General features: G+C 42.0%; 1 protein-coding gene across 1 annotated transcript in view; it reads left to right on the top strand.

Moving 5' to 3' along the window:
• Positions 1–1,527: 1,527 nt before the first annotated feature.
• cadm4 (cell adhesion molecule 4) overlaps positions 1,528–22,941 on the top strand; it is a 168,533-nt gene continuing 147,119 nt past the window's right edge. The window contains exon 1 of the mRNA XM_082551642.1: positions 1,528–1,960. Within this exon, the coding sequence (XP_082407768.1) occupies positions 1,888–1,960 (73 nt within the window). The 5' untranslated portion in view covers positions 1,528–1,887. The remainder of the gene's footprint in view (positions 1,961–22,941) is intronic.

Here is a 22,941-nt window from a genome sequence, read left to right as displayed (position 1 = left end):
CTTAGTGCACGCAAACCAATATCTAAAGGTGACTTATACCAAACGGGACACCGCACTGACTAATGCCTTACAGTGCCAGGCATTTGTAACACTGTGTCATTGACTACTGCTGTTCCCGTCACGGTCACTTGAGTTTGTATGTGCATTCTGCATATGTTGTGTCAAATGGCTGAAAATGAAGGAGTGGAGTTCGCAATAGAAGCAGGTGTTTTCCCCTCATTACTTCCTGACAATGCCCCATCTGGTGCGGGGGAGCTGCTGCCACAGACTCCCTGCCAACCCGGGAACAAACACTCGCAGAGAGGCTGACAGGGAAAAATGGGATGGGATGGGAATTGGGAAATGAGTAGGGCAGATATTATCCTCGCCAAACAACAAGGTTAAAACTTGTGTCGAGTAATAAGATCTCTCAGTGGAGAGACCCCAAAGCGGGGACCTTAAGATCTAACACAGATCCATTAGTACAGGTTAGCTAAGGGGTAAGAGTTCAAAGCAACTTTATGGGAGTCAAGAGTAGAAATATTAATATTAATACAGACTGCCCAGGTGCTCTGGCTGCTTGAACTTTCCTGACTGTTCAAACTAAACTGACCAAAGTGTCTGGAGGACTTGTCAGAAGAGGCGGAAGCAGATTTAAGACGTGTGACGTGCCATCCCTGCAGTTACCTGAGAGGGGCGCCAAAGACACAGTTTCAAAAAGATGCCTTCAAGCCGTGGATGCTATAAGTCCATAGTAAACACTAGATTAGAGGGGGGACAAAAAGAGATGTGGAGAGAGAAACAATTTTCATAATGGACCAGCGCTCTCTGACTGGAAAACACAATTATGGGCAAACTGTGGCCGCAGCATGAGGGTAAAGTTAAAGAGCCCCTTTAGCACGACCTAATAAGCCCTGACTACAGATGATCAGAAACACCGGCTCATCCTTAGCCCAAGTTTTTGTTCCGAGCTATTACCGTCATTGTAAACGGTGATTTAACAGCTTACACTCAGGTCTGTTTCTTGTTCTTCTTGATGAGTCCTATGCACATTAATTGGATTCAAAGCAGCCTCTGCAACAGAATTGAATCTCAAACTACCCAGAGGCTACTGCTTGGACTGATTTGGCACTGAGTTTCACGGAGTTTCTACCACCAAATAGCCAAACAGTAATTTCAAACGAAGTGCCATCTTTCAAATGATCGCGTTTCTTAAGCTGCGTTTCCCTCCCTACAGTCAACTTTACATTTTTTGCACCACTTGTCCCTAAATTTGAACAATAACAACCATTCATTTCCGTCATCTTAATCAGCGTGCCTTGCATCTTTTAAGTCCTTGGGGTGGAATTTGAAATAAATTGGTTGTTTGAGTCGGAAAATTAATGCTGGTTATCAATCACATTTAGAGCGAATTGATTTCAATTAACTGGAAGACGCAGCCCCTCTTGCCTCCCCGGCTCTCCTCCTGGATAGCCCATTTCTTTTTTTTAAACCCAGCCCCTTGCTCACATCCGCACACCCCTCCACCTGCTCCTGCTCTCTGCAATTGGCTAGAAAGACATCCAGGACCGCCCAATTGGCAAGCTTTACAATATATTTACAATGTAAAGTAACCAAGAAAAACCGGCCAAGCCGTCATATTCGGGGATTCAGAGGGAGAGAAAGTGGGTGTGTATGAGAGGGGAGCATTACTATGTAAAGACCTGCTATTACGCTCGGAAAGCCTAACAAAGCACACATTCGTTCACGCACAGTCGCACGCGCGCGCCCTGTCACACACACACACGCGCGCGCACACACACATAGACGCTAAAGGCGCTGTCGGAGGGTGAACCTGCGGGTTCATGTCACTCTGATTTCTCAAAGGAAGAGGAATATTAAGAAAGATATCAGAGGGGAATACCCGCGATGGCTTTCGCGACCGTGTGGAACTACTGCGTCCCTCTAACCATCGTAACAGTGGCTTGGCTGCTCAACACTGGTAAGGCTCAAATGAAAGTGAACGAATGTGATGTGAATGGGAAGAGTGTCACGCCGTCTCGATGTGTTTGGGCTTTTCTGTGCAAGTTTATCTAAGTCCTCTAAGTAGAAGCTGAATAACGCTTAAAATGCACCGGGTCCACTCTGACTTACTGTGCACTTGGACGGGAAGGAGGAGGAGCGCACCACGGAGCAAAACACGTGCAGATGTGCCAGTTTACTGTTGTTTTGTGGACTGGTGTTAATATTTCTCAGTGGGTAATTAGAGTCAATGCCCTTTGCGGAAGCCGGGGCTGTATTGTTACATGGATATGAGTCATTGTCTTAATCACATGTCGGAACTGCTACGCTGGGAAGACCCCTAAAATGTCAAGTCGTTGAAAAGAAAAGTGAAAGGTGGCCACTTTTTTTTGACCATGCATGAATATTTAATGAAAGAAGCCAATGCTCTCTCAACCCTTGTGCGTCACAGAATTTACATTTTCTCCTGATGTTGGGATTCATTTTATTACAGCTGTTGTCTGTTTCGGAATGGGAAATGGGAGCCTGTGACTTATGCAGCCTGTGAATGCAGCGACACACACAGAGCTCCGATTAAATATTCTCATAGAACACACGAGAGCTCATAACAAATGCCCGCAGTGGACCAGACATGTCTCAGACACACCAGCAGCGGCAGTGCTGTTTGCTACTGCTTTTATATTCTGGAGAAGGGTGAGGGACTGTAAAGACCTTTGAGCCTCCCCCTTATCAGCTAAAATAACATCTAACAATGCTTTACAGCAACTTGTAACAGTACCTGTAGTGTTTTGTATTGCTTTTATCACCGTCACTGGAACACTTCAGGTTGGGATAGTCCTGCTTTACTTCTTTTACACAGTAGTTGGCTAGTTATGGTCACTCAGTAGCTTCTTAAGTGCCACATTTGCAAAATATGGGGATTTGGATTAGCCTCTGAAGAACTTCAGCTGGATATCTTTGTGGGATTTGTTTGGATGCAATTTGAAATAAAACTTTCAAAAAGAAAAGTCCATCTGAAGCCTCTGTGATTTTGACTAAGGAGGATTGATGATGACAATGTGCACATAAATGTTGCTCTGCTGGTTTGTGTCCTGTGGCTGTTGCACTCTGTGACCCCTTGTTTATGTTGTCCTGAGGCAGTGAAATAGTTAAGTGCTTGGTGAGGCATGGACACACTCAAACCTGGACGGTGCTGTTATGTTGATGTCTCTTGTATACAAGAACTACCTTACCAAAGCCATTTTTGTGGCTGCACTAATACCGACCTCACCAGAGCCAGTATATTGATAGATATTGATTTTTTCCTTTGGAGAAAGTGTGTGTGTTTGTGTGTATGTATGTGTTTAATGAACACTGGGTGGTTAAGGTATGCATGAGCTGTAGGTATTTGTATGTTGTTCTCACTGTGTATGGGGTTTGTGTTTGTGGGTTTGGGCACCCATCTATGAATATGTGTGTGTGATGCAAGTATGTGCTTTACATTAGTGTGTGTGCATGGGCGTGCGTGCTGCGTACAGTGCAGGGTTTTGCCTAAGCTGCAGGCAACCTCAGCTGGGGGCTGCTCACTGATCACTGTCATTAATCTAGCCTCTGACAGGGGCTGAGAGAGACAGGAGGCTGGGGAGTTTAGGGGTGTTACAGGCATAAGGTCGGTGGAGAAAGGAGGGAGATGAGGTAGAGTAAAGATGGTCTGTTTCTAAAAACCTTGCAGATGTGCACCGATGCTGTGTCTGCATTAGGAAAAAAGAGATTTAATAAAGATCTTGTCTCGGTTATTTTTCTTCCACCAATCTGAAAGAAGGGAAAGGTGGGAGGCTATAGAGGGTTGGCAGTTGTTATTATGCTAGAATAGATATGGACAAACTGGGTGGATAGATGGATGAGTGGACAGATAGATTGAGAGGTTGCTGTGACGATAGCGAGGCTGGAAGACTTGGCACTTCTGTGAAGGATGAGGGAGAGACAGAGGGATGGAAAGATGGATAGAGGAAGAAAGGCAGAAAAGAACGAGGGAGCGAGGAAAAGTGAGAGAAGAAAGGCAGAAAGACTTCACAGTGTGTCTGACGGGCAGGCCTGAGGGACATGCACACACAGTCAGTGCTGTATGTTTGTGCGCAGATTGCCTGGCTTTGTGGAGGTGTCTGATCAACAGCAGCTGCAGGCCAAACTTGCAAAGCACGTACAGTAACAAATGCTGTTAACTCCACCTCTGCTTCGTGCCCACCCTTAATCGCTACCCTCCATCACTTCCATTCTAACAACTCATCCCCATTTCTCTCCTATGCCGCCATTACCACCTCCCTTATCGCAGTGTGCATTAAATCACCTCCATTTGTTTATTTGAATGTGTGCAATGAGAGCCATCCGTTTGAGCTTGTTCCCCATCATCCTGTTTGGACCTTGGCTGGGACTCTGGTGGCTGAAAAACGGCAGCAGTTGGACGTACTTGTGGGAGGAGATTTGAATACCAATTATAGCTGGTGTGTGCAAGTGCGCGTGTGCATATGCACATACACACAAACACTCAGTGAAGCCATGCATAAATCAATGTCGCTGTGAGTCACAGAAGGGAGGTTTGGTGTGTAAACACAAGCATCAAGGGAAATGCAGTACCCACAAAAAATAAAAATATGGACACATACTATATGATCACTCAAATAAATGCAGGAACGCATATGAACATCCACACACATCTTGCCTATAGACAGCTTACCTGTTTTGAACATAGTTATATTACTGCTTATGCAAGAGTTTGTCTGAACTCAAGTGCAGATTTTGATGCTTGTCAGGCACAGTTTGCATCATTCCAGAGTTAACGTTGCCTTTTTACTTTCTTCCACGTTACATTGGGCTTGCTATTTCAGCATCTTTGTTTTTTAATGTGCTGAAAATGTCTTCACCGTGAGCCAAGGTTTATCCTTTGATCCAAACCTTGGAGCATAATTTTCCCCGTAAATAAGATAAACTTCTTGGCAATTTAATTATGAAGACCTAGACCTCCCTTCTTTGCTCTCTGCCCTGCCATCTGCTGGTTCAAGGTGAATATCTAAAGCCCAGTGCACAATCAGATTTCAGCGTTGAATTCTTTTCCCCCTCAGATTCCCTGCTTTTTGTAGGTCGAAATAATTGGACAACCTGAACTTGGCAGACTATGCCTGTCAACAAAGAAGAAGCTGAAAGGAGCTTTTCTTTAAGGAAAAATATGCTGCCTGTTGCTGCTGCGCGTGGCCATGTTTGATCAACCAGGGCATTCTTAAAGGGTCCTGACAGGGTGGCCCACTATCTCGGCTGAACAACTGGCTCAACATAAGCTCCATAAACAAATTGGACTGTATCACTTTTTGGGATAGTCACAACTGAAAGAGTTACAGAGCTCAGTGTGGGCTGCTTTTATTCTCCCTTGGGCTTTCATGGGTCCATTACTCAGAAGCAGAGGTTTCGAGGTTCACCATTTAGTACAGGTGATGTATTTTACAGTAATTATCTCCTAATCTGCCCTCCAGTCTTCTGTGCAATCCATAATTCATTTGTTTTGATCTGCGGTTGCTTCACACAATAAATACATTTCCGTAACTTCTTCCAGTATTATATACCAGGTTCAAAAAGGATTTTGTTTTCACTTGAATAGAAATAAAAGGACCTAGGAAGGAGCAAGTTCCTCTATATCCCTGCAGGGACACATCATATGACTAAGCGTTCCCCTTTTCAGCCTTTTTTCAGCTCTTGTTTTCACTCTGCTGCGTCCTCACGAACAAGTTCATGCAAACAGAACACATGAAGCACAATGATTGAAAGGGGCACACAAAGACGCCAATTGGTAATTGGATCCTTATATCTCATTTGACCATTTGTTTAATCGTCCATTAGTGAAACTTTCTGTCAATCTAATCAGGCCAGCACTAATGTAGAAACACTCTTTATGGCTGCCACCTCATCTCCTTCCCATTACTATTCCCCAGACAGTGCAGCTTGTGATTATCATAATGGTGATCTATGTCGTCCTTACGTGTCGCTCTTTGAGAACAACTGGCGTTTCACCAACTTTGCAGCTGAAGTTTTTAATGCTGACTCGGATGCCAAGGACGTCTCCTCCATTTGCTGGCATTCGAAGCCTGCCAATCAATCTGATACTCTTAACTCTCTCTGAACTGACTGGCCCAGTGCAAAAGTAGATCGCCTCTTTGGGTCCAGCTGCCCATGCTGCGACCTCGTGTCCCCTGAGCCAGCAGCTTTTCTCCAGATGCTGAACCCTCTCGATGTGTATTTGTCTTTGCCATGAAGCTGTGACTGTGTCACAAAAAGTGATTGTCTTTGTGTAGCTTTTTAGGGAATACTGACAAAGGCAGCTGCTGAGCACAAGGTGTGATTATGTCAACGGAAGCTAACCCTGAATTGCAGGCAGGTAAAAGAGACAAAGTTGAAAGAGGCAGTCCTCTGACGTTAAAAAACCCCCAACTTTGAACCACTAATGCCATTCTGGGGAACATTCCTTGCTATTGGTGACATGGTTTCCATGACTAAGAGTAAACGTTTATGCCTCCTGCCTGGCCCTGGGCTTGTTTAACACCCTTCCTTGCTGCTGTGACACCTGTTTCGGCAGCTCCCACAGGGCGCAGCGCTAACGTGGCCAGACAGCAGCCTCTGGTAATGCCAGTAACCAAGGTGATTATCCCCACTCAGGCACTGCAACAGAGCCCTCACTAGCTGTGATTGGATGAGAGAGCCTTATTTAGCTGAAGAGGGCAAGTGCCTAAAATTGAAGAGTTGGAAACTGTGTACTCTGGCAGTGCTGAGGCTAATACACATCCCGCCTGGAAGACTTGATGTAGAGACAAGAGGAGGAGAGGATGACTGGTAATTAGGTGCTCGCGTCGGGGTAAGGAGGGTCAGAAATGAACTTAAACTTAGGTGAAACTGTCAGGCTGGGCACAAATGTTGCCAACAAGACCCCATTTCCCTTTGCTTTTGGGAGGTCTGTGTGTCCAGTGGAGGCTAGCTGATGAAGAGTGACCAGCCTTAGCTGGGGCACTGAGGGACTGATGGGGTCACAGAGGGAGAGTGAAAGGGTTACGGGGAGAGAGGGAGAGATGGCTGGCTGCACAGTGTATAAAAGAACGAAGGAAGACCGCAAGGAGGGGGAGGGAAAGCGCCAGGGGCTTGCGTCACAGACCACTGGAGCAGGGAGGAACAGAGCAGAGGAGAAAGTCAGGCAGAGAGAAGTCCAACAAACGAGTGAATGATTGCAGGATTTCAGCTCTAAAATGGAAGGGCGTGTTTAAAAAAAAAGAACAAGAGAGAGAGAGAGAGAGAAAGCAATCCCTGCGGTGCAGTATGACTGATCTATGGGGCCAAAAAAGTGAGGAAGGAGGGAAGAGAGAGATTAGGTAGGTGGGGCCAAAGCAGAAAAGTAGAGGGTGCTGATATGAGAAGAGGATGTGGGGAAGGAGAAGGAGGAGGGGGAAGAGGCGAAACAGAGATGGATGGCAATATACCGAGAAAAGCGAGCGCGGGCAGGCACTGTGTAGGTGACCACACCTGAGAGGCAAAGTGTCATGATCGATGAGGTCACAGCATGCACATGCACTGTCACACCCACATGCACACAAAAACGCAGGCAAACAAGTATTGAAATTGTTTACCAGCAGCTCGTGGACAGTCCTCCCACTTTCAGCAAAGCTACATGGCGCTTCGGCTTGGAGAATTAAACACCCACACACGCACAGGGCTATTCATCTGTCTGCCATTTAGAATCCTTCTTCATATCATTGCCATTAATAGGTTTGCTTTGATGAGATTGTCGGATGCTGAAAATTGCCAAGCAGCGCACTATCTACTGGGAAATCAGATGGAGATTTTCAGAAGACGGTCACAACAATGCTGGAGAGGTCTCGGATGAGTTTTCTATCTTAGAAAGCTCGCAAAATGTCTCTCCCATGAGTGGCAAACTCATTCGCGCTAAGACCATGTCTGACAGAGATAAAGTGATAGAGTCAGATACAGTGGTTACAGAAACCTCAGGAGTGGCATTTCTGTTCCTTTATTTCAAACATCATCAAAGCTTCATCATGTTAATGAATGTTTAATGCTTTCTGAAAACATTAAAAGTTGTATGGAAAGAGGGGTGTTTGCTTTAAAAATGTATTTAGGAAGAAACTGTTTTCATAGAGTATTTTTCTAAATGTTGCAAAAGTACACATTGCAGTTTACTGTATCCACTTTAAAAACCAAATGCTATCATTCAAGATAACACCAGAGATAACAGCAGCTGCCGATATATCAAAGTCAGACTGCTCAGCTCTGTTCTGCACAGAAGCCAAATGATAGTTGATAAAGGTACTGAAGAAAAAAAGAGCCTCCACCGTAGTTAGCGCTATACTGTCAGAATCACCCCTCAATTCTCTGCGCTGCTTGTCTCTGTCTGTCTGCTCTTCTCTTCATCTCCTTCTACAGCCTAAGACAAGAGCCTCCACATCAGGAGTAGTAGGCTTTGATCCACTTCATTAGCAACCCGTAAACAACCATTAATTAGAGGCAATTAATTAGCAGCACATGAAAACAATCCTCAAAAAGTTGGCTGCTCTCAATATCCCCAAGTGCTCGTAGGAAGGAAAGAGTGTGAAAGAGATGGACACAAAGAAGAAAGAAAAAGAAAGAAACTTAGGGGGAAAGAGCCTGCAGTCATGCTTAATGTGCTGGTGCTTGATTTACTGCAATGATTTGCCAGGCTCTTTGAGATTCATAAGGTCATCAATTCATGCTCTGCTTTCAGCAGGGCAAAACAATAGTGAGGCAATGCAGCCGTCTGCACTGAAGTAAAAAGAAAAGAAACTGAGCCAAATTGGATTGGTGCTACGATTGTTTCTGCAAAGACTGTTAGAGCTGGCAAGGCCACTTAAAAAGTAGCCAGGCACCAATGACCTTGAGGAAAGCTCTGGTTGATTCTCTCCCAGGATTAATTTCCTCTCGAGCGGCTGAAGGGGCGTTTAAGTGCATGACTGCTGATTCACCTTATGCTTGTTAACAGGTACAACCCCTCTCCCCTCATCTCCCATTAAGCATCACCAGTAGATTGAGGTGGTGCTTGACTTGACACAGACATGTTCTTTCTGTTTGATGAATAGTTTTATCATTGAACACACATGAACCATGGCTCTCCTTTCTGGCCATTGCAGAAGTGGAAGAGAGAAACAGGCTTACAGGCAATGATACTGAATGAGCTTGACACAGGCCTAGGGCACTGGGCGCAGTTGCAGGGAAACAGTGGTTCATAGCAACTGCCACCCACTGGGCAGTACTGGTGAATTGAGCTGTGAAGCAGCTTGCAGGGGCCAGTGGGGTTCTGTGGATGGTACCAAAGTCATTTTTAGCTCTTTCCATGTAGCCGTGAACAGCAAGAGGTTTTTGTGTCTGCAATATGCCGTAGATCCTACAGTCTGGAAGGCACCACAGAACACACAGTACGACACTGTCGCCTCCTGACTGCATATACAGTAACTTACTTTATTGCTTGAGAAACTAATAAAAGGAAGCTGTAGGGAGGAATGTGCTTTCATTCTTGATTATTTTTTCTCTTCCCAAAGGCCATGAGGTCTACCATCTCTCCTCCGTTTATCAGAGCAGCTTTATCTGCTTTAGTGTCCAAGATTCCAGTTGCTATGCAGTACATAGTACAAAATGACCTTTATGGACACACACACACACACACACACACACACACACACACACACACACACACACACACACACACACACATATATATATATATATATATATATATATATATATATATATATATATATATATATTAGGGGTGCAACGATACACAAAATTCACGGTTCGGTTCGGTTCGATACTTTGGTGTCACGGTTCGATATTTTTTCGATACAAAAAAACGTTCATGCATTTTTAATTTGTCATTTATTAAAATTATAAATATATATTTTAACTCAAAAGTACAGTTTTTAAATTTAACCCTAACCCTTGTGCGTGTTTTTTATTTTGACAGCGAATGCGCACCTGCGGACCACTTATGTGCAGCCCTGGTTATATAGCTCGTCATATTGCAGCCACAGAAATTCTTTTGTCCATGAAACCATAAAGCTGCACTTTCTTTTTGCCTTATAGTCTGATTTGTCATAACTTCTCCGTTTTGTGGTAAGCTTTTCTTTGGCTGTCACTTCTTCACCCTGACCTGTCTTATTTGGCTCAGCAGAACTAAAATATATATGCTGCTGGTTTTACACGCGCACTCACATAAGCTCAGCGATTCTCTGCACGATCAACCTCTCACATGTTTAAGCTTGCTGCGGGAGATTTCACTTGTCATGTTTGCATAGTAAGCTAACGATTAATAAGACGATGTCAGAGGAATTGGTGCACAAATTATCATCACTCACAGATCAGTGCTGTCGCTCTCTATACACAGTTCGCACGATTGCAAAGTGAAAGCAAAAAAACAAGCGCAAATTCAAACAAGACTTCAATATGTCACATATTGACAGTGGCTCACCGATGCCAATGACATAATTACCCAGCTACATTTCTGAAAGAATGCAAAAGCATTGACATATATTTTTCCTTCCTACAATAGCCCTACAATAGCCCGACGGGCAGGGCAGAGATAGATTTTGGTAGCCGGACTGAAAAAATCGCTAGCTCCGGGACCTGGAGCAGCATATATATATATATATATATATATATATATATATATATATATATATATATATATATATATATATATGTGTGTGTGTGTGTGTAAAAAATGACTGTCTGATTTGTTTAGATACCCACATTGTTGTGTTCACCTGCTAAAGGTGGCACGCAGCTTCACACAGCCCTTCTTTCATTACCAACACTGAGCAACAGTATATGAGGAACTTCGTAAGATCATTAAAACTCCAGTTTCAGCCACGTTAAAGTATTTAATAGCTATCATAAATGTTAACAGGCTGTCACATATGTTAATGTTAGCTCTTTAACTATTAGCAGTTACCTAATAGCCACATTAGCCTTTGTTATTGTTAAGGTAGTAGCTAGTGGCTGTGGCTAAAAATAAAAAGAATGTTATTGCTGCCTGTCTGTAACATTAATAGACTTTATTAATTTCACAGGATAACACAATAATTGATGACAGAAAAGTGTTATTTTTCTCTTAAAGTCTGAGATTGAAGCAGGAAAAAGTATTGGATCAACTAGACAGAAACGTGGATGGCCTATCTTATCAACTCTGTTTGATCAGCAACAAAAATATGGTACAACTTCACCAGAAGCACAGTACTAACTCAGAAAACCTTAAAATATTGTTGCCTTTATAGTTATTTTTGCCTAGTCAAAATGCCTAGTCGTGCCTATCATGGCTATTATGCCTAGTTGCCTGTTTTTTTTTCTTCTAAACTTGTCATGTAATGTATGTACCAATGTGTTGTGTTTTTGTGGAAAATATTACAATTCTCACAGGAACGTAGCAGGGAGAATTTCCTAGTTTGATCCAGGAGTTGAAGTTGTATTGCGACCACTTTTGTACATATTAAAGGATGTCAGTGGGGAAATTTGAGCTTTTGTTGGCAGATTTGGAATCACATCTGAGAAGACATAGAAATAATTTTAGAGAGCTGATTAACCTGGAGCAGCATCTAGCTGTGTGTCTGAGATAAACTAGTGGGTTTTTACTTTTTTTTTTTTTTACTATTCGTACATTCAGTACTGGTGTACGTGTTACACTATCAGCTTATATTTCGCCAAATGCAGAAGTCTGATTGGTCAGGTCTATTAAGTTTGAAACTTTGTTAGAAAAAATAAATATAGAATGCTGCAAATTTGTCCAGCGAAATTTCACTATCACTGCTTTGTAATTTTTTCCCTAGTGGTTTTAAAATGTTATTTTGTATTTTCCTGGGTATCAGTATCCAGTTTGAAATCCTAACATCGTAACTACCCTACCTATTTCAACAATATCCTGATCTTTAAAGATGAATTAAATCTTTTAACAATTAAAAATAGCCATGAATTTCAGCCATCTGATTCTATGTGCTAGTCAGAGAAGTTACACAAAAGCAAATTATGCCCTTAAAACAATCATAAAGCCCTAGCTTTAAGGCACAGACTATAACATTAATTAGATTTGTATTGTTACATTATAATAAGTCAGCCATTATCAAATATTTGCCACTGAGCAATTAAACACCAAAAGGTGTGTGTGTGTGCATGCAATCACAAATTTTAGTTTGCGACAGCACTACTTGTATATGCAATTATAACGATGCTTATTTATCATGGAGATCGATTTTAAGTTGAGGTGAGGAAAGCAATTTATGAGCTTATGGGGGAAATGAAAAACAAACATAAACCACTCGTAATTAAAAAGCAGGTTGATCCCAAATGATGACTGACTTGTAAATCAGTGGTTAAGTTACAGAAATGTGCACAAATTTGAATCAAAGCAGAGAGACAGGTTGGCAAGTTGACTCATGCACTTGCGCTAATTTACACACCTAAATTTGCATATGCACAAATACAAACATTGCAAGCACTCCAGAGAGCCTTTGGAGTTTTCATACTTCCTTACTGCAGTGGGGATTTTTGTGCTGTGCTTTTTAAATGCCATTCCTGTCTTCCTTTTTCTAAGCTTCTAGAGTATTGCAGACAAATAGAGGGACACACCTGGTGATTGTGTTTTAAATGCACATTCACTTTTTAGCTTTGTTGTTATGCATGTAGCACTCTTTGTCTGCCTTTTGTTCTCAAGCTAAACCAGTTTTTTCCCCACTTGATTGCTATACTTATTCTCTCTCCACCTTTTCATGCCGTGTTCTTCTTTTTCTGGCTGCCTTTCTTTTATCCTTCATTCCCAATTCTCCCACAGTGTGAAGCTGGTTTAAGGGCCTCAACACTGACTTGCTGTCTTTTTGTTTGTACTCACCATGATCGCTAAAAACCTCTTTTATCCCTCCTTGTGCTCCGATCGTTCTGTGCCTAACCTCGTTGATGCTTAAATGCCCATGCCTATGCCCACACACACCCGCCAGTTCTGTGATCCAGGTGCATGTGTCCGCATGCATCTGCTCCAACTGTTACTTAGAGTTTGCAGTGAGAGGGAGACTCAATGATAGTTGGAAAGACAGACTTGGTGAAGGGGAAAGGGGACTTTTTGTTGCCAGGACTGCTTGCTGATGGATACTTTGGCAGTTTCTCCTGCCTCCCTGCTGCTTCCACCCCATTCCTGCCTCCTCTTGCTATCTACCTCTTGTACTGTAGCCGTGGGCAGGCGAACCCAGGTGTGGAGGGATAGACAGTGAAAGGGAAAAGGAGAGAGAGAGAGAGAGAGAGAGAGACACGATTGACAGGGCCCAGGTGGTCACCACAAATGCCTGTGTTTTTGCTTTCTCATTCTCATTTGCATGTACAAAATGTTTTTTCCTTCCATCTGACTCTTTGTTTTTCCTCACCCGCCTTCCATTTACACACGCCGCATCAATTCATTTCCAATATTACTTTTGACTTCTCCGCACCTCTTCTCACCCTCAGTTCCAATTTCTCTTGATAAGTTCAATTCCAGCTTCCTTTCTTTTTTAACTTTATATTTTCTTTTTATGCTCAATTGGAGTTTTTTTTTCTTTTTCCCCTTATCTCCAGATTTACCTTCTCTTGCCATCTCTTTTGCTCTGGGCTTGCTGAAGTGTGCATTTTGCTTATACGCTGCACAGCAGTATTCTGAAGGTGGAAGCTCATTTTTGTACATGCCCTTCAGAGACCGTGCAGTCCCTCCAACCATATCCATTCATCTCCCACCCATCTTCCCTTCCTCCCAAGACAGTTTTCAACTAACCTCCTTCTCTCTTTCTCTCTGTCTCTGTCTCTGGCCTTTCTTTTATTTCTCCCAAAGCATAAACACCAGAAGAGAGTCGAGCACCTTCATATTTAATTCCCTCATATACATCCTACCAATTTCCATCTTTCACAGGTAGACTTTTATGCAGGCCTCATTACTTTTGTCTTTCCTCCCCTGCTTTGTCCATCTGTCTTATCTGACCTATGTGGCCCTTATCCATTACATATTCACCTCTCCTACCTGACCTGTTCTTAACATAGTGGTCGTTTTACAGTTTTGTGTGCTCTTATGCATGTATTTGCCTGAAAGAGGCTAAGTGGTATTCTGCTCACACATGCAGGCACATACACATGCATCATTGTCCTAGCAATCTTGTCATGCCAAACACACCTCCGACTGGTTGAGCCTGGCACGTGAAAAAATGAGCATAAAAAGTGTGTGCACCTAGAAATCTATTTTGTGTACGTTTTTTTTTTCTAATCCACTGCACACTTTCCTTTCAGATATCTGTGGAAAGCTCCACAGAATTATATAGGAGCCACATACATATACCACTCACCCTCAAATCGCTGCACACATATTTGCGTCCAGTCACAGACACACATAAGTAGATGCTCGCACACAGACACACAGGAAAACAGCAGTCAGGTTCCCTCAGAATTTCGGAATTGAGTTATGTAGCCTGTCAGTCAACTCCCAGCTCCCACACGTAACATACACACACGATGGGTTTCATCCACGCACACATCTGCCTGTCTGGCAGTGCATATTTCGCATGGGGAGGGATTCAATTACTGCGAAGGTGAAAGAAGCTATAAACATGGCACAGATACAGTGAAGCTCGCTCAGCGGCACTGCAGTCAATCACAGAGCCAGGTAGGTAGCCGCTGCCACTTTGCTCATCCAGTTGTAAAGTTCTAGCATTGGCCAGAGGTGGTGGATGGATAGAGGGAGTCAGAGAGAGGGAGGTGGTGTGGGGGTGCAAAATGCTGCCATCTGACCCACCTGAAAATTATGTTGCTGTAACCGACTTACATGCCCCTGCCGCTGAGACGACAGAGAGCTGGGATGGATGGAGGGTGGGAGGCAGTGGGAGATGATAACAACATCCTACCTTCATTTCAGCCCTCATGCACACACATATTCTTGTTTATGTACACTACCACAAGCACACAAACAAACAGAGTCCCTAGCATCACCCGTACTGTAGCTTAGCTACACGATTTTGTCACCCTCCCACACTAGAGGACTAACAGCACATTCACACAAAATAATGCATCATTTGCACAGATTGCATCTGTTTTCGTTTCCCTTTGTGTGTGTGTGGGGGTTTTGTGTGAGGATGATATAACAAACACCTTTCATGGTATTCTATAACTGCCCTTACCGCCACTATAATGACAGCTGAGGTTTAATATAATTTGCACATATGACCTACCATAATTACAACAAGACAAGTCTTCAAAACAGCAGCCAAACATTCATTCATATTGTTTTCTAACTGACAGCCAGAAGAAAGGGTTTAATTTTCAAGATCTGCTGTGCTTTTGACCTTGCTGTGAACTAAGTTTTTTCTGATATATTGAACAATAGATAATTCTTTTACAACTTGATCATACTCTTACCTCATTTTTAATATCATGTTTAATAATTTAGTTGAAGAGAGCTTTGAAAAAGTAACCTTCAGTTTTACCAAAGCAAGATGGAAAACAGATTGGAACCCCCCAAAATATGATATAAATATGATATAACTCTATATACTATACTGTGTATATATATATGTATATATATATATATATATATATATATATATATATATATATATATATATATATATATATATATATATATATATATATATATGTGGTATGTGACTTTTGTTGCTATGATGCCAGGTCTCTCTTGTAAATGAGAGTTTTAATCTCAATGAGATTTTTACCTGGATAAATAAAGGATTAATAATAAATATATATAACTACTATGCTATAATTTTGTGCAGAACAACTTCAGCCTACTGCACTTACTGTGGTAGTACATGCGTACATCATCTATAACTACAACCAATGTAGTTGAGCTGTAGTGTGCAGCTATTTATTGATAGATTGTTTCAGGTGCACTCACGTTAGACTTCCTCCCTAAATATTGAAGCTTGGCTTGACTTGTTGGCTTGTGTGCTTCTATGTTCCAGCAACATGTGTTTGTTTCTCCTTGGTAAGTACCAAATTATCATTACCAAAAAGAATTTGGCCAGAAAAAAAAAAAAGATTCACTTTGGATTTATCCTCTGAATATGAGCCCCTGGTTTCAGATATATGTTAGGTAGACTGGTGGGTTAGTATTTCTGATCATTTTTTCAGCCTTGGGCATGTTCACAAAGTGACAGTTAGTGGGTTACACCTGGCAGGCTAGCTGAAAAATAACATAGAAAGAGCTAGACAAATGACAAAATTCTACTCCATCTCAGCTGTAACAGGGACCCTGTCTGGCACAGTTGACTCTTTTTTTTCACCTGAGTGTCAAAGAATGTAGAAAAGCTCTTTAAATATTGAAATCCTGCAGGTATTGTGATTTTCTTGCAGTGCAGTCTGGCTAAACAGTTAGACTACGTGGCTGTATGATCCAACAAAGCACACTGCGGCTCTCAGAGAATCCAACAGACTTTTCACATACTTGTAAATAGTGATGTTCTGCCATACCCCCTCCCACACATACATGTACTGTGCATGCACAATTCTGAAACAGCTCCTCTGCATTCCCACGCACATATAGAGATTCAAGGCAACAGATGGGCTTATGTATTTGTGCTACTTACATGTACCTTACACAAATGCAAACTGATAAATAAGCACTGTTTTGAACTCGTGCGCACTTCACACTGTGACAGCTCCGTAGTTATTTTAACAGCACTGCACAAAGCTAGACTTGATAACTACAGCTGAGATGGAAAGAGGGAGCAACTGCCTACTGAGAATCCTAACAGTTCCAGCAGTTTTCTCACTTACCTCCGATACCTTTCGATCCTATCTGTCTCCCTCCATCTTTTATTCATTTCTGTTCCCCTCAGCACATCCGTATTTCTCCCTGCCTCATCCTCAGTCTCAGTCTCTCTCCACCTTGTCTGTCTCTGGATTTACCACCAAGGCCTGCCTTTTGGCAGTTCTTCTGCCATTTCGGTTGCCCTGCTCATCTCTCCCATTCTGCCTTTTTCCTCTTGCTCCTTCTGGCTTCCCTTTCTTTCCATCATAGTCTGTTTCGTCAGCTCTTGTCCTTGGTCCTGATATCTTCTTTCTTTCACTCACTTTGCCCTTTCTTTCAAAAGTTTGAGTTGGAGGTAAAGTCTAGAAGACAGGGTGAAAAAAGTATGAATAGATTGATGTCAAGGAGAGACCCATACTGTATATCGTAAACATGCATCTGCCGCTTTTAGATTCATCTTATTAATAGCTTGCACGAAACTTGAGGTTGTGACACTCTTGTTATTGCTTTGTGTTATAAATAAAAAGACTTACAGAATGGAAGGGGTAGAATCAATAAGCAGCCTTAAAGGGAAATTAAAGAAGGAGAGAAGGGGATGGGGCACAGGGACAAGCTTGGTTCAGATCAGACATTGTTATTAGTTGCTGCTGCCCTTTAATGAGAGTTATTTAACGGGCCAGAAAGCAGGCACGCACAGCAACCAGCACGCTGAAGCCTTATTTGCAGCTCCATATACAAACCAAAGTCTGCCAAAACGTCTTTATTTAAGACTGTGAACAATGAAGGTACTGGGAAAAAACCCAAATCATTCCTCTTGGCCAGACCCACCCCATCACTTCTCACAGTAAACTTGTGAGAAGGAAATGGGCGGCGGCCTCTTACAGGAAAAGTATTCATTATTGGACAATAAAGGGCTAATTGGAGAGAGTGGACGATTGTTCAGAACAGTGTGTGGAAAAGCTCAACAGGAGGCAGAGAGCGAGCGTGTGATGGCATTACACACCCGATGTCTTCACTCAAAGGTAGCACTGATTTTCTTCGCACCGTTGCTTACCCCTCAACACCGTCTCAGAGCTGCCGTGATAGAACATTGTTTTTTACGCTACTGGAGTTGAGGAGAGTTCTAGGAAATCATCTTTGCTTAACTGCTGCACTCAGCCTGCAGTGCAAATATAGAGCTATTCATAGACCGGTATGATTACAGCATGGATTTCAGAGACACTTTGGCAATGTCATATTTACATTTAAATATTGTCTGGATCAGTGTCTGACACTCTTCAATTATGTGATTTGCCTCCCATGTGTAAACATGGCTCAGCGGTATAATGCGATTCACTGTAATAAAGACATCTAAAGACAAAGGTGGATGAAGGAGATTGATGGAGCAAAGCAGACGAAGAACATCACTTGCATGGTGTTCAGCCCATGTTATCCTTACCAACTTTTCTTTCATTTTTTTCTCCTCTGCTCTCACTTCACAGCTATATACCTACACACAGAGAAAAATATACTCTGTAACTCTGGGTGATCCTCCTCAAAGATGTTTACAATGTTTATATACGACTTAACAGAAGCACGTTTATTCTATAAACCAGCAAAATGACCAGGGTATTACATATGCCTACAGCTTATTGCAGATATATTCACAACCGTGAATGTTTCCTCAGACAGGAAAATATAGAGATGGCACATACAAAAACAGCTATTTCAGTATTTACACCTTGCTAGTACAAGGTTAGACTCCCATTTGACATAGATTCAACAAGATGCTATAAACATTTCTCAGAGATTTTGGCCCATATTGACATGATTTCCTAGATATGTCGAATCCAGAAGTCTTTGAATAAAAGCAAAACCTGAGTGAGTGTGGGGTTTGGTGCAAAAACAAACCTGTAATGTCTGTCTATCGATTATGTTAGTTAACAAATTCCTTTTTGGACTCAAACCAGAACATTTTGATACTCAATCTGATGACGGATCTACAGCAGCCATTTTTAACCCTCAGCCATAAAAGCTGATAGGGTGCTGTGGACACCACCCTGTCAGGTGGACACTCAAGTTTGTGAATGCAATAACTTGAGAATGAGTTGATGTAGGTGTTTCAAACTGACACCATAGGTGTAGCTGCTAGAAATCTTGGATGGTTCAGAATATCAGTGACCTCAACCTCAACGTCAAGGTCAGAGGTCGGGGTTTCGGAAAATCTAGAGAATGCGATAAAGACATTTTAATCTTTCATATGATATCCTGTATGTTCTTACGCATACTATTGTGACTATACTGAATAATTTGCATGGACATAATGCAAGTTAACCTATCCAGTAAGCCAGTGATTAAAAACATCAGGTTAGTGCAACCGCCTATTAATGGTACTTAGAGATTTGTTGAGAATCTGAGTCGACTGCTGGAACGATTAGAGCTCCAAATAAATTGTCGCCTAAAGCCCAGATTCTCTCTTTGATGTTATCTTTCTCTTGCTAGATTGCATTTTCACACTCAGCTCAATGCACTCACGAAGGTCTTTGCAAGCATGATGTTAAGCATGCGTGTGTGTGTGTGTGTGGGGGGGGGGGGGGGGGGGATACTGAGACAGTCAGTTGAAATGAAATGGATAGAAAATGTATCAACATTCATTTTAGATATTGATTAAACTTTTATAGGTGTACCACTGTGGTCCCGTGTTTCATTCCTGTAAAGTTGGAAGACTCCCAAGAGACTGATAAAAGAAAAATCAAAGCAACAGAGGCAGAAATGAACGGACAATTACTCAAGTTTGTAACAGAGGCTGTCTGTTTGCTGCAGTAACTCTGATGGCATCACTATGGCATCACCTGGAGTAATTTTCTAAGACTTCTAAGTTTCTCCATAGTCCCACAAGCCCTTATGCACGTGGTTCCACAGGCTGCTGTCTGTGAAAAGCATGCTGTCATTTATGTGTATAAAAGAATCTAAATTTACTGGACTATCTGAGAGTTTATTTTACATGGAGACGCAGTGACGCAATGAAGACACAATAACCACTTCCTTTATCTTGGTAGACTAGTCCTTATCAGTGTGGATCTCAAACTTTGACGATTCAACTCACCAATTACCCATTTTATTAGAAGTTAAAATGCATCAGTTATCACACAGAGCTGTTAATACACCATCATTATGCGACACCTGAAGTTCACAGCACAAAGGGAGGAAGATTATGTGATTTTTGCAATAAATCAGATGAGATATTTCTGCCAGTGCATCTTTACTTTTGCTTTTTCATTTGAGCGTATTAATGTATTTCAAGAGGCCCGTGTGTGGGTGTGTATGTGGCTTATTATCTGTGTGTGCATGGCTAGACTTGTGTTTGTTGCTCTTTCTGTTTTGAAAGAGTACAAAGAGCCCACAGCGGGAGTGAAAGCTCAGCCTTTAGCGCTATAGGCCTCTGATGGAGAGATTAGCAGGGAGAGCTGTGAAATAAAGAGTGTTAATTAAAAGCGGAGTGAGGGTGTGGGAAAGTCAGGTACTGGAGATAACATGGAGTCAAAGAGTTGAATAAAAAATTATTTACCTGCCCACACATACACATGCACACACTCGCGCACAAACCCATTTTAACCCAAGAAGATGGAGGTTGAGGAATAAAATGAGCAAGTTAGTGATGTGGAAAGTGCAAGAAAGGGAGCATTGCTGAGTAGGTGGCAATGGGAATAAGGGATTAATTGAATGCGATTTTAATCCTGTTGTTTGTGTTCGCCTGTTGTATACGTTTTATACTTAATTTTAAAAGACGGGCTGGTGTTTACCTTGTGCTTTTTTCCAGGAGGTCAAGTAAGGTGAAAAAGAAAAGTTGAAAAAGTGAAATGCATCAGGCCTATGATGGCATATTAAGAAGAGGAAGTAAAGTCTATTCCCTGCTTTTTCATGTCTGGAGCAGAGTAAATGGAAGGAGATAACATTTGAGTCAGGCATCCGAAATGATTACGGTCTCTTACCGTCACATAATTCAAGAGGGGAATAATGTTTGTCTGTGTGTCTAAAAGGGAAGGAGAGAGAAGGCTAAGGGTGAGGAGAAAGGAAGGAGACAACAGTTTTAACCTAAGAAGTTTGCAGTTATGTGATTGGGGAGTGCTGGAGAAAGTGGAAGAGGTGGAAAGGGCAGCAAGCGAGAAAGGACTAAAAGAGAGAGGCAGCGAGCAAAAAGGATTAATCGAATCTGATTTGAATCCCACCGGCGATATTTGACTGAGTTATATGTTAGGGGTGCAAAGGGTCGGGAATTTAGGGAGAGAGGGGGGCAGGGATGCAGTGGAGTGAGGTGAGGTGAGGAAAGAGAGGTAAGGGTGGGTGTGGGGTTTACTTCTGTAAATCATTTTAATGACTCCTCTCCTCTGCATTAGGGGGCAGCCAGAAGGCCAAACAAACAGTGTGTAATTAGAGCAGGCGAATGGGAAATAGAGAAGGCGAGAGAGTTGGGGCAAGGGAAAGTCATTTGGTAAAGTAAAGGATTGGAACAGGAGACCTTTGGACAATAATGGTTATGGCTCTCATTATATGGTGCCGCTGTTAAGAAATGAGACCTGACAAGGTCTGTGAAACTAGAGGATGATGAAGCTGCGGGCAGACGTGGTACAGTAGTGACGTCAGCTTGTGCTGAGATGCTGACGATGATGCCGATACTGTAAGATGGCATATTTCTGGGCGGATGGTGAATAAGATACACGTATAATGATGATTATGGTGGTTGGAACTGTGATTACATTATTGGGGTTTAAGATAAATGTGATGACAGTAGCATGGCTGCCAGTGCTGTCAGTTTGTCTAATTATCCATCCATCCAATTTCTATACCCACGTATCCTGTGTAGGGGCACAAAAGGGCTGGAGCTACTCCAAGCATGCATTAGGTTAGAGATGAGAGGTATATCACAGTGTAAACACTAACAGTACAGAGAAACACTCACATTAAGATCGTTAAGAGTGCTAACTTCATCTGAACTGCGCGTCTCTGGATTTCTGGAGAGAGATGGAGCTGCTGTGCTCTGATAATTAGATCTGCTAAAAGCTACATTTAAAATAGCTGTTCCACATTATAACGTGTCTGAGAATTCAGCCTGCTCTTTATGTTCGCTGCAAACTGTGCATTACTCCGAGATGCAGCAATTTATGCAGTTTTATAGAGTATTTAAATGGGCTATTGATTTTATTTTGTTCACATATGAAATGCCGGGACAAACAAATATTTAACAAATGATTTTAGTGGTTTTATATCGGATGTTGATTTTTTAAAAATATCTCGTACTTTAAAGGTTAGGGTTGCGTTTGTTCTCAATTTAATTTTATTATGGGGGTTGGAAGACTTATTTGTTGGGATCACTCTTTGTCCTTATCATGCTGTGAATGAATGGACCCCTTCATAATGTGATTAAAGTGTAAGAAAACGGGGACAAAATCTATTTCTGTCTAAAATGGATGCTGAATCTTAGATAAATCTGAGACTTCAGCAGTTGGAGTTGAGCAAATCAAGTGACTAATCAAGTTGCAGTCTTTTTAGTACATTTGCTAGTTGGGTTTTACTGGACAGTGTTTCATTCCTTCTCCCGTGTAGCGATAGCAAGACAAAGAAGCTATTTTTACGTTTTTTTTTTTCTTTATTAGGCAGCTGATCCTGGAAGAGTGAGAGATTCAAATCAAGGATGTTGCACTTCATGGTCAGTGCCTTAAACCCCATAAGCCTCCAGGGTCCTCCAGAAGGAACTTTACAGTAAAGAGGCTGTAACTGTGAAAGATGACCACATGATTTGTGTAACTCAAACTTCTGTTCAGTAATGTTTCTTTTACGATGTCACTTATTCTTTAATGATGGAAGATTTTCACAGCCAGTTGTATTTGTATAGAAAATAATATTAATCTATTTAATACAACCTAACCATCAGCATATAAATATTTTTAAGCATTAATTATCACATATGACAACATATGCATGTGCTAATTGGCTAAATTACAGTTATAGCCTTGATGTAAACAACAAACAGAGTCTCTTTAAAGCCACAGTATAGTTGTAGTAATGAGCAGTCACAGTTTTGTGAATTACACTCGTGTGGGCAGTTGTAATGACTTGTGTTGTAATGCATTTTGGGTCAGTACCTATATACAAAGGTTTCTAAAATATTGGTAGTGGTG

This window comes from Aulonocara stuartgranti (assembly GCF_965226115.1).
Source record: "Aulonocara stuartgranti genome assembly, chromosome: 11".
NCBI lineage: Eukaryota > Metazoa > Chordata > Actinopteri > Cichliformes > Cichlidae > Aulonocara > Aulonocara stuartgranti.
The sequence above is the reverse complement of the archived record's forward strand: the minus strand, read 5'-3'. Positions and strand labels throughout refer to the sequence as shown.